Genomic DNA, 19615 nt, shown 5'->3' with positions numbered 1-19615 from the left:
AAATTACTTTGTAAATATATGAAAAAGTAGAGGAAAAGTTGAAGAATAAAGGGAAAGTCAAGAAAAATGGCTTTGGTAAAGGCAACAGTTTCATTTTGACGTTATAAATTGATCGAAATGAAAAAAAATGTTACCGTTGTCAACATTATCGTTCGTAGCTCAAAAGCTATAACAGTTAGGCGAATAAATTATTTTTCATGAAAAAGCCAACACAATTCTCTAAATATTGACATATAAAACAATGAAAAACGAATAAGTCCAGTTGGTGAAAAAATTGATAGAAAAGTGGGTAAGAAACAGAGCGCTCTGCCCAGCATATGGTGAGAATTATTGCTACAAAAAAATCTTTTTTGAAAAGCCCTATCTCTGTTATTTTTCATAGAAATTACTTTGTAAATATACGAAAATGTAGAGGAAAAGTTGAAGAATAAAGGGAGAGTTAAGAAAAATGGCTTTGGTAATGGCAACATTATCATTTTGACGTTATAAGTTGATCAACAATAAAAAAAGTTACCGTTGTCAACATTATTGTTCGTAGCTCAAAAACTATAACAGTCAGGCGAATGAATTATTTTTTATGAGAAAGCCAAGAAAATTCTCTAAATATCGACATATAAAAGAATGAAAAACGAATAAGTCCAGTTGGTGAAAAATTGATAGAAAATAGGGTAAGAAACAGAGCGCGCTGCCCGGCATACGGTGAGAATTATCGCTAGACATTTTTTTTGAAGAGCCCTAGCTCGGATTTTTTCATAGAAATTACTTTGTAAAGATACAAAAATGTAGAGGAAAGGTTGAGGAATAAAGTGAGAGTCAAGAAAAATGGCTTTGGTAACAGCAACAGTTTCATTTTGACGTTATAAGCTGTTCGAAACGAAAAAAAATGTTACCGTTGTCAACATTATCGTTCGTAGCTCAAAAGCTATAACAGTTAGGTGAATTAATTATTTTTTATGAGAAAGCCAACAAAATTCTCTAAATATCGATATATATGATAATGAAAAATGAGATTCAGAGCTCTGCCTAAAATCCAGACGTCTCTTATGTGATGCACTAACGTGTTTTCCGCTAGTTTTACCGTAAAAACTTTGCGAAAGCATGTTGGAAACTGTTCTTGATTGATGTCGCTGTATGTAAACAGCCACACGTGTTTACCCAACCTCATACGCATGGTCTCTGACAGAAGTGTGGCCTGCCAGGCCTGCGTGGGTGGGATCAGCTGATGTCATTGTGAGAATTTTACTACGCCATGGATTTGCGCATGCACAGTAGAGGAACTAAAAAATTTATAGAAAATAGAGGATACGAAACAGAGTGTTTCCAGTAATGTAATCCTACATTTTATAAAAAAAAATGTAAGATACAAGAGAGAAACGTGGGTAGGATCAGCTGATTTCATTGTGAGAAATTTACTATGCCAGGGATTTGCGCATGCGCAGTATAGGAACTGCTTGCCTGGCGTATCGATGCCTGAGTTACACGGTCCAAGGTATGCTTTAGCCTATGGAAACCACCAACTGTCCGAAAATAAAAAAAATTTACCCTTACCACACGTATGAAAAATGTCGGTAAATTTTATGTAAAATTACGTCAGTCAGAAAAGAAGAGGGGTAGGGGGTTATTGCGTAATATTACGTCAATTGGACAGGAAAGTGTTAAATGACCTAAATAATTTACTTTGGCTTTGCCAAAAGTAGATTTGAAAAGATTAATGGTGTGAAGTGCTTCAAAATTCCTATCCAAGTTGTCAGGGTAGACATACACATCTTCAACATCTCTGATAAACTCGTTCATCACACGTGGGAAAGTTGCAGGTGCATTACACTTGCCAGATGGAAGAACATTGTACTGAAACAAACCACAAAGAATAATAAATGCGCTGATCTCTCTAGCATTTTCAGTTAACTTTATTTGCTAATAGCCCTTTAAGAGGTCTATTTGAGTTAGATATTTACAGTTAACTTTACTGTCCAAAATACCAAGTATTCTAGGAAATGGGTAGGAGTCTTTCTGTGTAACATTATTCATGCATCTATAATATGTGCACATCCTCAATTTCCCATTGAGTTTGGGAACTAGAATGCAAGGTGATATCCAAGACAAGCGACTAGAAGCTAATCCATCATCAAGTAAATATTCAACTTCTTTTTCCATTGGAGGAGTTTTTCAGCTGCAGTACAATACTGTAATATGGTTGATGAATAAGATTTGTGTTGGGTAACAGCTTAATGACATACAAAATAATATCACAATTACCAGGAATATCTGAACATACAATTTCATATTTGAGTACAAACTCTGTTATTGTGTTCTATGCTCACAAGTCAAGTGTTCAAAATACTTATCTAAGGATGAAAGACTATCAGAGAACAATCTGTCCATGAAGTATTTAGGTCTGACTGAATATCCTTACCATTGTAGTCTTAGGCACTTCCATCACAAGGATGCACTCTTACTTCATGGGGCTGTACACTGGTGTTAGTTAATACTGGGGAAATATTATCATGGTAAGGTTTAATTAGGTTGACTTGAACTAGCTGGGTAAGCTTCTTCCTGTCAGGGGTAGAGACAACATAATTGAGTTTATTAATCAATTTTGTAACCGTATATGGTCCTGAGAACTTATGCTGCAAAGGAGATCCTGGAATTAGAAAGTACATTAAAACATTGCCACCAACTTTAAATTTTTACACTTTATCTTTTTTGTTAAAATTTGTTTTCATTTTCTCCTGTAAGACTCAGATTATCAGATGGAAATTTATGATTTTTATCAAATTTGTCTTTCATGCTTTGCAGTTATATAATAACTGTAACAGGAGTGACTGCTACTACCTCACCAATTTAATTTTCTTTAACAACTCTTAGCGTACCCCTAGTTTTTATACCAAGAAGCACTTCAAATGGAGAAACCCCAATGGACTCAATTGGGACACTGTATGACGAACATCAAATGATCCAGATTTTTCGTCCCAATCTTTAGCGGATTCCAAGGCATATTTTTCAAGAAGACTTTTCAATGCCTAATGTGACCTTTCCAACACACACTGAGAGACTGTGGATGATAAGCTGAAGAATGATTGTTCGATATTCAGTTCTTTCAAGACAGTTTGGAAAATGTCACTTGAACTTTGTTCTTGTATCACACTGTAATTCTTTAGGAAAACCTAAGACAGTAAATATTTTAATAAGACCTTTTATGGTCTTTTTGGTAGAGATGATATTAACGGAATGGCAATTGGAAATCTTGTAGTTGGACACATTACTGTCAAAAGATACTGATTACCTTTACTGGTTTTGGGCAATGGTCCTTCACAATCATTTACAACCTTACTGAATGGCTCATGCGGAATAACAGTAGTTTTCAATGGTGCAGGGGTTATCACATTGTTGGACTTGTGAGCTGTCTGGCAGATATAGCAACACTGTACAAAGCTTTTTACATAATTTTTCATTTTGGCCGATAGAAATTGCAAGATATTCTGTGATATGTTTTACTTACCTCTAAATGAGAATCAGCACAGTGAGCAATTTCAAGAACTATAACCTGCTCACAGTCCACCCAAAATTCTTTCACTGATAATTTGGAAGGCTGACATAAGTGCATCAGAGTTCCATTCTCAATATAATAACAAGGAACTTTGTCAATATCAGATTTCTGTACAGCTTTTTCAGGTAAACCACTCAAACTACTATCTTCTTGCTGCATAGATTGAATCAGCATACTCAGGACTTTTTGCCTCTACTTTATTAACAGGCGTTACAACTTCATTATTATAATTACTTTGAGGATTAGTACAAATAATAAAAAACCTTACTCCCTGCTAAGTCATTATCAAGGACAAATCTACATCAACAGGAAATTCATTATAGTGACAGCAGCTTTCACAGTTTAATTAATGTAAGGGCAATCAAGACTTACTTCAGCAAGAGGCAGTACTCTACTACTTGAAAAGTCTGAAATTACTGCATGTTCATCAGTGAATTTAAGATCAGAAACAAGTTACATATAGAATGAGGCACCCCTGTATCTCTTAGGATAGATACTTAATTTAAATTGAGGAGACTGTGGCAAACAAATTCTTTGAAATAGTCCATCTGAGAAGAAGCACAATGCAAACCAGTTTTCTTTATTACAGGCTGTGATGAAATTTTACTAGAATGATTGGCTACTTTGCACCTTGATTTTGTACAATTCTTTATTGTGTGGCCAGCCTGCTTACAATAAGCACAAAACTAATACCAGTTGCACCATCTGCACCATCAGCGTCTTTAGACATATCAGGGATACTAGGCTTATTCTTATGAATTAAGCTGTAGTTACCAGCAAGATTTCCAGCTTTCATTAGATCTTTGACCTCTCTCTCAGCCTCTATGCATTAATTCATTGAATTATTAATGTATATTAGTTAATTCATTGAATGGTGTGATTACACTCGCAAGCCATTTCTTGAACAGTCTAAGCTTCTGACTAGCAAATTCTGGGAATGCTTAAGAAGCAGTCTTAGTAGCATTTTGAAACAATCTGCTGTAACCCTCGCTGGTGATCTAGAATGTTCTGCTTGATAACCTCGTAACTTTCACTAATTAAATGAGATAAACTTGAATTACTTTACCATATAATTGAGGTTTAAATAACTATAAATACTTATCCACATACCTTTCTAGGTTAGCAGGATCTCTTCAAAGCAATGAAGAACTTTCGTCTTTCTCATCAAAAAATGGTACAAGCATTCTTGCTCTGGACAAGTCTTCTGAGAAAGATAATTTTCTTATTCATTTTTAACTTCACTAAGCCTTAACTGTATTCTAGCTAGCTCTAATTCTGTATCTACTTTGCTTTGACCTCAAAGTAACTATCTGTTCTTCAGTATAAACATCCTCATCCATTTAGTCCTCCAGAATGGAGTCTAGAGTTTGACTTTTGAGTGCTGTGTGGTTCACTTGAATATTAAGCTGACTAACAAGAGATGGCAAGTCCATCTCCTTCGCTTGAGAATGTAGGAAAGTTTACCAGCAGTTTCTGCTCCAAAATCAGATACATCAAAAGGCATTTTAGAGATTATTACTCTACTGGTGCAAAATATCGGGATTTCAAGAGTAATTTAGAAAGACGCAAATGCATGAACTACTGCCAATATATACTACAAGCATTCTTAATGAGGGTCAAGAAAATTAATCATGTCGAGTTCATCGTTGAATCATCGAAAACATTGGTAATGACATTGAAAATTACAAAGACTAATATGCAACATCAAAACTGAACTTGTCATCCGACAAAAAATTACACTTAGATATGCATACATTTATTCAAGATATGCATGTGAAAGCATGAATGTGAGTGAAGCATTTAAAAGATTAAATTTTTTTGTGAAGACCAATTGGTTGTACGGGATCAATCCGCTAGGCAAAACAGAACAATTACTTTAACGATAGACTTGTTTAGGCCACTACAACAAAGATAGCTTGACAGTTTTGCTAATAATAAAACAGAGCAAGGAATTACATATGGTGTACTTATAACTCTTAACTTGTCAATACTGTACTATAGGAGAGCAAATTATTGCTTAGATGCCATCATGTCATAAATGACAGATTGGCAATCACTCTAACACCTTAGGGAAGTAATCCTCACGTACACTTCATCTGAGTACTATGGCAGTGGTTAACAATGGTAAATCTAGTTAACTAAGAATTAGCATACAGTACATTGATTGTGAAAAATCTAATTCTAATATTTGAATACTGAACAAGCAAATTTACTAAATGATCAGATGTGTGTGTGTGTGTGTGAGAAGTTAACTTGATAAACACTTCCTGAGTATAAATAAACAATGCCGAAAACTAGCAATTCGTTATCCTGGCCAGGCCCCAAAATGTAACGATCTCTTATGAGTTATAGTCTAGGAGTAGGTGAGGGGTAATTACACAAATTAAGTACAGACACTTGGAAATATTAAATAACCAAAGCAATAAGGAACATAAATGAAATATGAAAATAATAAATTAAAACAAATAAAACCTAATGTTAAAAAATGGAGTTCATCATATTAGAGAGAGAGAGACATGCACAAGTAATTTTAACACGTCTCAGAAGAGGCCATACTTGTCTGACACATGGACACTTAATGAGCAGCCCACGTGGCCCGGCTTCTGAGTGCTCAGAGTGCAAGGTGATAGTAACGGTCAGACACGTTATGTGAGTGTCCAGAGTATGACCAGCAACGACTGTCAACTTTTGGAAATAATGAAAGAAATTTTGTCAGAATCTTTTACATTTTCAGTTGTTCTGATTTTGTTGTTCATGAGGGACTGTGGTTTAATTAATAAAATGTAAAAATAAGTAAATAATAAAAGCACATAAACCCTTATAGCATTTGTCGAATTAAAATTTTTTTTTTACTTAACTCACTATGAATTTTAATACAGTCAGTCCCCGGTTATCGGCAGGGTTCCGTTCTTATGGTGTGCTGATAACCGAAAATCGGCAATTTTCGGCACTTTTTCAGTGATTTTCGTGGCTTATCGGTGCTGGAAAGCGCCGATTTTCGGTTATTGATGCTTCTGTTAGGTATGTATATTGGCGCCAGTGCCCAATTATTGGCGCTGATAAGCGGAAATTGGCCCCCCCCCTCAGCAGGACCCCTCGAAGAAAACCAACGTGGTATACCAGTACTCATGCCCCGTCCGAGGATGTCTCGGTTCTTACATCAGTATGACCACCATGTGCTTCTCCAAGAGGATTTCCTGCCATGCCCAAGAGGGAGCCATCTTTAACCATGCCAGGACCGCCCATAACCAGAGAATTGCAAGAAAAGATATAATCACCAATATGGAAATAATTGACTGAACTATGGACCACCGCCGCCTGTGCCTCTTCGAATCATTGCACATTGGGAAGGAGAAACCAACTCTCAACATTATGCAGGAAACCTTTCTCCTCCCCCTGGCTGCCAGGAGACCTGCACCGAGTGACCCCCATAGCAAGCGAGCGAATCAAAATTCCTCACCTGAGGATCGAAATTCTCCCATTCATCCCCAGCAATACAATGCCGCTCGCACGCAAGACAAGCCCCAAACATCAACATGGGAGAGAAGGCTCTGCCCAAGATGACTTGCCCAGGGCAGCCAATCATAATTCAGCACCAATCAAGACCCCCTGTAAATAACAACCCAAATACCTTGTTTCTCCAGATCCTTCTCAACCACATCCAGAGGATGACGAACAAGCTGGTCGAAACATGTCGACATTACCACAACCTACAGTAGAAGAACCTGAATCCCGACCACGAAGGAATTCATAGATTTCTGATTGAATATTTCAATAAAAGATTTTTTGCATTCCACACACTATCCTTTTTCCAATATGAATGTTGGCCAGTTGCTGACTAACATCGCTGAGCCTGGAAAGCAAATTGTAAGGAAAATAGAAAAGGTCCTGTATAATATAGATTTGCATAATACAGCCACCCTTTTCAATAAGACCTGTTTAAGAAAGGGTCTATTTCCTTCAAATAATATAATAATAATATAATAATAATAATTATACTGTAATTACAACATTTATGCATTTCTATAGTAAGTTTTGAAAAATTTTCCTGAGTCTTGGAACTCAGGGGGGAGGGTGAACCTGTCAAATTGTTGTATATTTCTGATCAAGGGTGGATGTTGCCACTCCGTGATCAAATCAATGTCTTTTTTTTTTCCTTCTCTCTCTCTCTCTCTCTCTCTCTCTCTCTCTCTCTCTCTCTCTCTCTCTCTCTCTCTCTCTCTCTCTCTCTCTCTCTTGCTCCAAAGGGTAGAATGTGAGAAATAGATAGATACTTATTTCTCTCTCTCTCTCTCTCTCTCTCTCTCTCTCTCTCTCTCTCTCTCTCTCTCTCTCTCTCTCTCTCTCTCTCTCTCTCAGGATAAGATACTGCTAATTTGAGTCTCTTTAACCAATTGGTATTAATCCATATGTACACTGTTTGTGTGTGTGTGTGTTCATAGTGTTCTAAAAATGTGTAGTAAAGGTAATACACCTTTGGAAGACGAAAACAAATATACATTTTTTTGTTGTCAGTCACTTAAAGAGAAATGGATTAACATTCCTCGAGAGATTAAAGAGATAAACTCTCTCTCTCTCTCTCTCTCTCTCTCTCTCTCTCTCTCTCTTCTCTCTCTCTCATGCCAGCACAAGGCTGGGTGAATATAAATTAGTGGTAACTCTGTTTTGGCTGGAAGGGTTAGAAGTACATATGTATATATTTTTAAGGGTACTAATCTGTAAGATGACTTTGAAACATTAATAATATAATTTCAAAGATTAAAACAGCAATAAGATAATAATTTAAAGTATATTTGATGTAGGATGATACTTTAAGTATACATTTGGTATTTGAACTTCAAGATAGGCAGTTATAAGCATTTTTAGAGGGGGGGTTCTAAGTATTCACAGATTTTAACTATTTGGGGGCATTCTGGAATGCATCCCCCTCAAATACAGGGGGTTTACTGCATAATTATACAAATAACACCAATTCCTGTAAATCAAATACAACACAATATTTAACAAAATTCTTGTTTATGGATACTTAACAATTGTAAATACCTCACAAACACTCTATGCATATGTAGAATAAAATAAAGGTGCCACAACAGAACAGCTAGAGAGAAGGTAAAGGTCCCGCTGACTGAAAGCGAAGAAGACAGGTTACAAAGCTGAGGAAGTAACAGTTAATGAGTGGGTTTAGTTTATTGTGAATTTGCAGTGTATCAGGAACTGGTGCCTCTGATAATCTGTATGTTGTGAGGTGACAGTGGATGTAGACAGTGTACACAGTAACTGCCCAGTGGTTTTTATAACTTCAAAAACTATATACACCTCATATATCAATGTTTATAGATGCTAGAAAGCTATATATACCTCCCAGTGGTTTGTATAGCTGCAAGCAAGCTGCACACACCTCACAGCAGTATGTATAGCTACAAACAATCTATAAACACCACCTATCTGTGTAAAGCTCAAACAAGCTCTGCACATCTCTTGGTGGAGTGTATAGTTCTTCATTTTTTAAGGCACTGTTTGTATTGTCAGGGAAGTCTGAAAGAAGAAATGATTGAGAGATCTCAGGTGAAAGACTTGTTCTGACTGCTTGCTGTTATCTTGTGAACCTGAGCCAAAACTAATCTGACTTGTATTGAGAAAAGAATGTGAAGACTGTCATATTTATTGGGATCTAGGTGATTATCAGTGTTAGCATCTTCTCTCTTTGAACTAGAAAAATGCAGTGGAAATATATCTCGACCATCTTGTCATGGCTGAGGGTCAAGTGGTTAATGATCCTGGTACAGGACAGCAACTGATTGAATTACTTAACTCTTAGGATTGTTGATCAGGTGGTGGAAAACCCAGAGAAAGAGTCTAGTAGGACAGTCAGTAGAATGGTGGATAACAAATAGCTCAGTTTGTGCTAGAGTGGAACATCAGTTGAGCATTTGAACAGTGAAATGTCATGAGAATAATGAGATACCAATAGGACGCTTAGTAGAAAAGTGTAATACTGTACCAGTAGAACAGTATTATGCCAGTGAAAGAGTTGGTAGTAGACGTCATTAAATCAGCTAGGTTTCCAGCTTTATAACCAGTTTAATATGTTTTGTTTCAAAATATTCTTTTGAAAGTTCAGTATCTCATTCTTTTCAGATCTGCATAAAAACACAAGGTTTAAAGTACAATCTAATTAGTGCAGCTGCTCTCTAAATATTGGGCTCATTGACATTACATTTGTTTATATGTAGCTTGAATAAATTATAGTCTGTTTGATCTGCTGTACTGTAGTAATGCTTAAACTAACCAAATACTGCATTATGATGTATATTTTTAATGATCAACCTAGCAAGAAGTGTTCTTACTTGGACATCATTTTCATTAATGGCATATTTTTCTTTATGGTAATAATTTATTAAAAGTAATCAGTAGTAATCTTAAAGCATGACCAAATTTATTTTGAAGCCAAGGAATTGCATTTAATATTAATTAGAGAGAATATACATTATACAATAGTGGAAATAAGAATTGCTCAAGTATGATGGGAAAATATTGCAGAAGATCATGGAGGAAAGGCTGTGAAAAATAAGCAAAATGAACTATAGTCATTTGGCTGTATGCTCGAGAAATTAATAACAAAGGTAGTCCCTATTGATCTGATGCTAGTACAGTATGTTGTTACTGTGATTACTTTATTGTTATTATGTTAGTTTTTATGGTTCTCACAATTTTCAGCAAGAAGAATTGAAAGAAATAAGTGACTAAAGAATAAATGTGTGAAAATGACATGATTGATCAACATATTTGTTGGTGAATTAGGTAGACAGAGCCAAAGGAGAACCAGAGGTTAGAAATGCATAATTTGTGGAAAAGAAAAAAAAGTTTCTTTGAAAGAAGTGTCATTGATATTTGTGTAAAAAAATGTTAAAGTTAAGTGAAATAATTGTTATTTAAATGTTACAAATAAATGGGTCAACAAGATCTAAGCAGCAAAAGAGCTACTGGTGATTAAAAGGTTCAGAACTAAATCCTGTGAAGAAGGGGAGTGGTATTTCTGTCCAGACTATAGCCTAGCTTTTAACAGGAATGCCTCCACACATGTAGGAAATTACTTCAAGAAACCAAGAATGATAAATGTTGTTTTAAGTTTTTTTATATTTTTCTCCATACTGCTAGATTTTGTTTTAGCAGTACATAAATTTTTATGTTTTGCACTGGAGGTTCAGGTTGTAGGGTTGGATTGTGGAATGTAGTTACAGATCGTCTTAAACTGTTATTTTCTATTAAATTTATTACTTTTATACCATTTGTGAGGTGATGCTGATTATGTACTGTATTATGGCAGTTTTTGTGGGCGTCTTACATTATATTTTATTTTCTTATTTCAGGTATTATGCTGAAGATATCAGTGAGATGGTTCTTGGACAGGTTATGAATTTGCTCTATTTGCAAGTAGAAGATCTTGCTAAGGATATTATAAAAACACATGAGGAAATGTGGAAGAGTGGTTTGAATGAGACTCAGGCCTCACATGATAAAAAACCTGAAATGATAGATCCAAGAAAAAAGGAAGAGGAATTTGAGTCGGAAGAACAACTGGTGAAGGTTGAAGCAATGAAAAGTAAAAAACCGGGACAAAGAAAGCTGGAATTGAGACTTCCTGGTCTTAGTGGTAATCATTCCAATAATGCTGGAGATGCTAGGAAACGAAGACATTTAGAAGTAACTTTAGGCAATATATTAGTTTTTGTCCGTAGGCTATGTGTCAATGGAAGAGTCCGGGAAATTGTGGGACGTCAGCCTTGGGTACGTCTTTTATTGTTAGTGACTGGTGAACAGGCAGAAACACACCTTCCACAGGTGATTAGTGTGCGTACTAGAGTTTTAGCATTAACTTTGCTGGGTGCAACATTACCTCATTCTGACCTTGACTTAGAAGCACGTGAACAAGTAGTAAGACAGCTTTTTATGCAACTGGCAGCTAATATGTGGGTCATTCCTTCAGCCCAAGCTCATCTTAAAGCGAGTCAGTTGCTAACTGAACTTCAGCGACACCTTGTCAGACTTTCAAGCCCAGAAATCAGTGATGAATGGTCACGACCAGATTCACCAGATGATAACTTACCTGTGCAAGAAATAGGTTTTGACCCAGATAAGTCTGTGTGCTGTTCTGTTGAAGGGGGTCATACTCTGGTTCATGGTCCAGGTGGCCGGGGTTATGGCTTAGGGTCAACACCTATCACCTCAGGGTGCTACCAGTGGAAGTTTTTGATTGTTAAAGAGAATCGAGGCAATGAAGGTACATGTGTTGGCGTTTCAAAGTATCCTGTACGAGATTATAGTCACAGGACATCATCTGATATGTGGCTGTATAGGGCTTATTCTGGAAATTTATATCATAATGGTGAGCTTAGTGTTTCTCTTCCTGGTTTCACACAGGGTGACTACATTATGGTTGTGCTTGATATGGAAGCCCGGACTCTCAGCTTTGGAAAAAATGGGGAAGAACCCCGTCTTGCATTTGAAAATATTGAAGCTACTGAACTTTATCCATGTGTGATGTTTTATAGTACAAATCCTGGTGAGAAGGTGAAAATGGTAGATATGCAGGTGCGTGGATCTCCCCGCGATCTTGATCCCGGTGATCCTTTCTGTGCACCACAAGCTGCAGTTTTAGCAGAAGCTCACATCACATTGCTCCGACAGCTGCACGAATCTTCCACTTGGACACAGCAAGTAAATGATTGCATTATAGAACGTCTCAATCAAACTAAAGAATTAATTCCACAACCAAAGGACATTAGTCATGAAAGTGCTGCTGACACTGCATCAAAAACTGAATCAGATTCTGAAGATGCTGCCTTTGAATTCCAGTCTTGTGCAGATGACAGTAGTGATAGTACTATGAAGCCACTAGTTCCTCCAAGAGAGGAACTTGTTCTTACTTTAGATGAAAGACTGGAGCAAGAAGAAAGACACAAAAAGAAGACTAGTTCAAGTTCAGATGAAGATAGCAGAAATACTCCAAGAGTGGGCACAGAAAACAAGCAAGGCCACAGCCCAGATGTGAAAGCAAATATTGCTAAAGGAAAATCAGGTAGCCAGAATCTTGTTCATGAGATGAACCTAGAACAGTTATGTAAGGAAGTATATCCAGCTCTAGCTGTGATTGGAGGAGTTGATAGTGGACTTCGTGTGGGTAGCCAGTGCATTCAGAAAGGAAGTGGCCGAAGAGCAATGGTTTTAGGAGCATTGAGACATGGACATCCAACAGTAAAGGTAAAATTTACTCAAACTCTTTTATTTATCTTTTTACAAATACTTGCATATTATTTAAAATGAATCTTACGTACTGTTAAAGTTAGCTCATATCTTTGCCCATTAGGTGCGATTGGCATTCAAAATAACCCTTGGCTAACCTGCCAGGACTGTCTCTGTAATCACCTCTTTCCCACCAGGTGATGTTGGAATGTTTACATTCTAGTCAGAATTCTGCATGCCATGTCCTTGTGCAGACGGTGTGCATCAGCGTTAGTAATAATGTTGGCTATTCTTTGCTGATTTTCTCCTGTATGGTATGGTATTGTGCTTGTTTTCTGATTTTGCATTATGTCATCTACAACAAGCAGAGATGAAATCATTAGGTTGTATTGGAAAGAGTTTGTGGAAACCGAATGTTTTGGCTGTGCATGATGGCTGTGTGTGTGTTAGCATAGCTGTTGAGGTGTGAGTGTGGTTTTCTTGATGTGAAGATAATAAAGAGAGATCTGATGAGAGGATGAAAATTTTGTGAAGCATCATAAAATTAACCTGATAGCCAATGTTAATTCTTCTCTCACTCCTTCTGCTCCACCTTCTTTTGCTCCCTGTGTGGTTCAGAAGAAAAATAAGAGGTAATTGAGAAATATTCTTTTATTATGGTTAGAAATTTGACCGTCTATATTAGGGAGAAGATCCCCCCACATAGTGATTGACCTTTTTTGGTTTCCCCCACAAGAGAAGTGTCAAAGCTTTGGCGTCTGTGTGTACCCTGCCCTCTGGACTGCCATGAGTCCGTTAGTCTTCTCCACAGACAAGGAACCATGATGTATCTTGAGACCAAGGTCTGTGCCCTTCGCCACCTCTCTCAACCGTCTTCAGTTCAAATTCTATGCGTTTTCCAAAGGAGTTATTTGGGAGTTTAGTGCTCGCGTTCACCAGCTCACATATCATCTGTTTTGGAGAGTGATAGTGATGTATGTGAACTGGTAGAGTTATTTAAAGATACAGACATATTACACTTACCTCAGTAGTTCTGAGCCTCGCATCAATTCCTCTGTTATCATTAGCTCACCCAGTATCGTCCTCCGAGCGGACGATAACCCTCCTCCCTCTTACTCAGTTTTCCCCTCTATCATCTCATATTCATCACCTTGTGACAATTATTCCCATTTGTAATAGTGGCTCTTCCTCCTCCGCTGCTTATCTACCTGGCCCTTAAACGCCGACTGGACATACTGTACATTGACTAAAATTGTCTGTCAGGTGCCGAGTGGACGTACGGTATGTCGACTACAAAAAGTTTTTTTAAATATTCGCGGAAAAATAGTTATAGGCCTAGTTTGCGAAAGATTTTAAATCACGCGCCTTGAGGGATGCTGGGAGTTCACGGATCATGCTGTTGTTACCCAGCCACGCATGCGCGAATTTCTTTCTTCTTGCACTACAGAGCATCAGCGACTCATCTCAGAAATTCTTTCGTCACTTTGTTGTAATTTTTGCACCGTTTTATATTAGCCCTTACATAAAGTTTTATATATGAAAATGTGTGCAATTTCATGTAGAATGCAACCAAAAACAACCCATGGTTATAGCTTTTATAAGTTTTGAAATATTTTCATATAAATCACGATACGTGCCAAAATTTCAACCTTCGGTCAAATTTGACTCGACCGAAATGGTCGAAAAACGCAATTGTAAGCTAAAACTCTTACATTCTAGTAATATTCAATCATTTACCTTCATTTTGCAACAAATTGGAAGTCTCTAGCACCATATTTCGATTTATGGTGAATTGTTGAAAAAAACTTTTTCCTTACATCCACGCTGTAACTCGGCCGAAAATCTCAGAAATTCTTTCGCCGAAAATCTCAGAAATTCTTTCGTCACATTGTTGTAATGTTTGCACCGTTTTATATTAGCCGTTACATAAAGTTTTATATATGAAATTGTGCGCAATTTCATGTAAAATACAACAAAAAACAACCCATGGTTGTAGCTTTTATCATTTTTGAAATATTTTCATATAAATCACAATAAGTGCCAAACTTTCAACCTTCGGTCAACTTTAACTCGACCGAAATGGTCTAAAAACACAATTGTAAGCTAAAACTCTTACATTCTAGTAACATTCAATCATTTACCTTCATTTTGCAACAAAGGGGAAGTCTCTTGCACAATATTTCGTTTTATGGTGAATTTTTAAAAAAACTTTTTCCTTACGTCCATGCGCCGTAACTCGGCCGAAAATCTCAGAAATTCTTTCGTCGCTTTGTCGTAATGTTTGCACCGTTTTATATTAGCCGTTACATAAAGTTTTATATAGAAAATGTGTGCAATTTCATGTAAAATACAACAAAAAACAACCCATGGTTGTAGCTTTTATCAGTTTTGAAATATTTTCATATAAATCATGATAAGTGCCAAAATTTCAACCTTCAGTCAACTTTGACTCGACCGAAATGGCGAAAAACGCAATTGTAAGCTAAAACTCTTACATTCTAGTAATATTCAATCATTTACCTTCATTGTGCAACAAATTGGAAGTCTCTAGCACAATATTTCAATTTATGGTGAATTTTTGAAAAAACTTTTTCCTTACCTCCACGCATGGTAACTCTGCTGAAAATCTCAGAATTTCTTTAGTCACCTTGTCGTAATTTTTGCACCATTTTATATTAGGCCTTACATAAAGTGTTTTACATGGAAATGTGCGCAATATCATGTAGAATACAACAAAAAATAACTCATGGTTGTAGCTTTTATCAGTTTTGAAATATTTTCATATAAATCATGATAAATAGAAAAAATTTGACCTTCGGTCAACTTTAACTTGACCGAAATGGTCGAAAACTGCAATTGTAAGCTAAAACACTTACAGTCTAGTAATATTTAATCAATTACCTTCATTGTGCAACAAACAGGAAGTCTCTAGCACAATATTTCGATTTATGGTGAATTTTTGAAAAAAACTTTTTTTTACGTCCACGCGTTATGAATTCATGCATCATTTTGTGATAATATTTTCTCTGTGTTGCTTTGATCATTTTACAATTTGTTATATCCCAAATCATTGCAATTTAGTGTACAATACAACGAAAAAAAATAACTCATTAGCTTTAACTGTTTTGCTCACAGCGCGATTTGTATACAATTATATATGAAATTTTTCTTTTTGCGCTCTCATATATTCCAATATTTATATATGATAATATTTTTTAAATTTCTGATGGTTGCATACTAAACTTCAGGCAATGACAAAAAAAAGGAGCCAAAAATGAACTCTTAATCTTAAAAACTAAGCGTGCTGTGATTTTTTGAAAAAAACTTTTTTTCCACTTCGGCGCTAACTCCTGAATGCTGCTGGCATACGACAGACACTTCTGTAAATAGAGGCTCGGCGTTTAAGGGCTAGAGTGAGTTAGCCAGGTGATAGAATGGCTCTCGCTTCTAGGCAATCACCTCTCAAGTGCTATCATCATGGTTCCATGGTGATGTCAAGCAAGAAACCTCTACTTTCCCCACCCAGCAGCATATCTCCCAGCCATCCGGTACGTACTATTTGCATTCCGTGACGTCTTTGCTGACATTCCTTGGTATGTCACCTTCTCTGGCATTTTTTGCCTCACCGTCATCGTCTGTTGATTGCCGTTTTCTTCCATGTCAGTTCTTCCTTTAGACTTTAGGGGTTTCAACCCTGATTTGGTTGATTCTCCTTTAGTATTTAAGTGGTGAATAGCTTGCGTTGTTTCGTTTTCACATCTTTTGCCAAAGATGAATCTGTTTACCGGCACTCTTTAGTTTACTTCTACCTCAGCTCCTGTTAAAATGAGTAAGAAGTTACACTGGTTATGGTATGGTGCATTATCATGGAAGTAGAGCTTTTGGGAAATGGATGAACAGTCAATGGAGAAAGATAGGAAACTGTTTAGTGTTAAATAGCTCTGTACATAACATACACAGTGCACAGGCAGTCCCTGGTTATTGGCGGTCTTGGTTATGGGCGATCAGATTTTATGGCGCTTGTCTAGCAACGAAAATCAGCAATTTCCAGCACTGATATGCACTGACTTCCACTTATCGGCGCCGATAATATGGTATTGGTGCAGATACATACCTAACAGAGGCCCCGAGCTCCGGTTATCGGCGCCAAAGATCGCCGCTTTTTGGTAATCACAATTTTCGCTTACTGTCAAGCTGTTGGAACAGAACCCCCGCCGATAACCAGGGACTGCCTGTATTGTACTCACAATTGTATCTGTAGAGTGAGCTCTTAGGAACCAACCAACCTGGGTGATATGCTGGCATGTTGCTGGCTTAACCCCTATACTTTAGACTTATAATGTTTATCATAATTGAAATACGTGTATAAAATACTGCTGCCGTAACCAATCCTTGATGTTTGTGTTTGATCTCAATATCAGACAAGTAGAACTACTCTGAAGTATGTGAAGTTATAAATCAGTAGAAAGCTAATGCTTTGAATATCCTGTATTTTAACAAATTATCCTAAATGCAAAGAATCTGATGTAAGAAAATGATAAAATTGAGGTAGATTTGAAAAAAAATGTTTGATTTTTCAAAATTTACTTTGAATGACCATAAAATGTCTTTATAGTTAATTTTCAGCAGTGTTATGGGTATTAAATCGTAAGGTAAATAACATCCTTTCATTAGTGTTTCATTTTATTGCAAAAAACGGTGAAGCATTCAGGGCAAATTCTCCCATCACATTTTGGACAAAAAAAATTTGTGGTTTTGCTTATGTAGTAGTTTTTCTGCATTATACTTTGGCATGTAATTGTATAAACTATTACTGAACCGTGAGATTTCCTGCATTATATTTGGCATGTAATTTTGTAAATTATTACTGAATCACAAGAAGTGCACACATTACAAAATTTACATAGACAACACAAACAGCAAAACAACACAGCTAACACAAATGTTTTGGCAAAGAGATTGTCTTTGTAAACAAACACTTTTGAATGAAACCCAGTTCATTGCTTTGCCAAACAGTTTTCCTCCACTATGAAACACACAAAACATTCCTGAATCACAAGAAGCCATTACTGTATATCCATAAATTTTAATGTTTAAATCTAAAATTTTACGTAAAATATATAGCTAGCGAGTTCCAGTCACACAGCAGCAAAATCAACCACCTAAAACAACCACATTCAAGACCAAAACAAAAGCTAATCATCTGATTGGTTGCCACCTTATGACACAGAATCAGATAGCCAATGGTAAGGAAGCACTGTTGTGACATTTTAAGGCCAGCAAAATTGCCATGCGGGGACGTGAGAGCAGCGAGTTTGAACAGAACTTTAGAGAGCCATGAACGTGGCCTCCGGAGGCTACCAGTAAAGCCTTGATCATTGCCTCACGGAGTATAAGGGTTAAACTCAACAACAGAGGCGATCTCAGGAGTGTTTCCTTAAATGCTGGTTCTCGGAATGCTGCTGCATCTATTTCCAGTTTTTGAAGCTGCTTAGAGCTGGGTTAGGACTTGGATACGATATAAGTTTTTCCACCTTCCTCTGTTCAACATGCAAGTTTCAAGTTCTTGAACCAAGGAAGCAATGACTCCTCTAATTTGGTAATGTACTTTGGCCTGATTGTGAGGCTGAAGTACCTTTGAATATTAATATATATATATATATATATATATATATATATATATATATATATATATATATATATATATATATATATATATATATATATATATATATATATATATATATATATATATATATATATATATATATATATATATATATATATATATATATATATATATTGTATACAGTGGACCCCGCCTATTAGCGGTTCCAGATTCATGGCTCCACATTATTAGCTGAAAATTCACCTATTCACAGTATTTTTCATAGAGAAATATTCACAAATTACTGTACAGGCAGTCCCCGGTTATCGGCTATCAGGTTTTACGGCACATGTCCAGCGGATGACGATAACTGGATTTTTGGCGCCAGTATGTGCCGATCTGCAGTTATCGGTGCCAATCCCCACTTAATAGTGGTGCCGATCCCTGGTTATCGGCACCGATAAGTGCTGTTATTGGCAATTTTCGGTTATCGTCATGCCGGTGGGAACGGAGCCCCCACTGATAACTGGGGACTGCCTGTATTTTCATATTTTCGTGACTAAGTGCACTTTTTGTGATAAAACTATTAAAATATTCAAGTATAAGCATTTTAGAGGGTTTTATGGTGTTCTGAGCTATCAAAATAGGCGGTTATAAAAGTTTTTAGAGAGGTTTTAAGTATTTCTAGATTTGAGCTGTTCGCGGGTGGTAGTGGTGAAAGTTTTTCTAGCCTAACCTGTCCAGAATGCTACAGTTATGCAATCTACCCACCTGTTCACATTGTTCTTCTTGTATAATCCAACTTATGACTATAAAAAACTGCAAAACAGACTTCCAACCCAAAATCGACAACTTCACCATCAGAGAGCTCTCTCTCTACCACACCAAAGTGTTTGTATATGTTCTGCCTCTCTGCATTGTTTACATTTCTCTCCCTCCCACCATTTGGCATCCTACGATGTCACTTCCTATAACGTCACAACACGAATGGATACTTTTAAAGATAAAGAATGTTTTGCTGTAAAAACATCTTATAAAATTAAACGTGCTTTTTATATATTTTGTAAATGAATAATGCCCATACCATTTCACTAATGCAGGAAAAATAAAATAATAATGATTAACCCATTAACGCCGACTGGACGTATTTTACGTCGACAAAAATTGTCTGTCAGGTGCCGAGTGGACGTAAAATACGTCGACTACTACAAAAAGTT

General features: G+C 36.6%; 1 protein-coding gene across 1 annotated transcript in view; it reads left to right on the top strand.

Annotated features, from left to right (window-relative positions):
- The window catches only part of LOC136831091 (probable E3 ubiquitin-protein ligase HERC1), an 801341-nt gene that overhangs the window by 401281 nt on the left and 380445 nt on the right, over positions 1 to 19615 (top strand). The window contains exon 35 of the mRNA XM_067091041.1: positions 10918 to 12808. Within this exon, the coding sequence (XP_066947142.1) occupies positions 10918 to 12808 (1891 nt within the window). The remainder of the gene's footprint in view (positions 1 to 10917; positions 12809 to 19615) is intronic.

The sequence above is a fragment of the Macrobrachium rosenbergii genome, chromosome 48 (genome assembly GCF_040412425.1).
Source record: "Macrobrachium rosenbergii isolate ZJJX-2024 chromosome 48, ASM4041242v1, whole genome shotgun sequence".
In the NCBI taxonomy this organism is placed as follows: Eukaryota; Metazoa; Arthropoda; class Malacostraca; order Decapoda; family Palaemonidae; genus Macrobrachium; species Macrobrachium rosenbergii.
The sequence above is the reverse complement of the archived record's forward strand: the minus strand, read 5'-3'. Positions and strand labels throughout refer to the sequence as shown.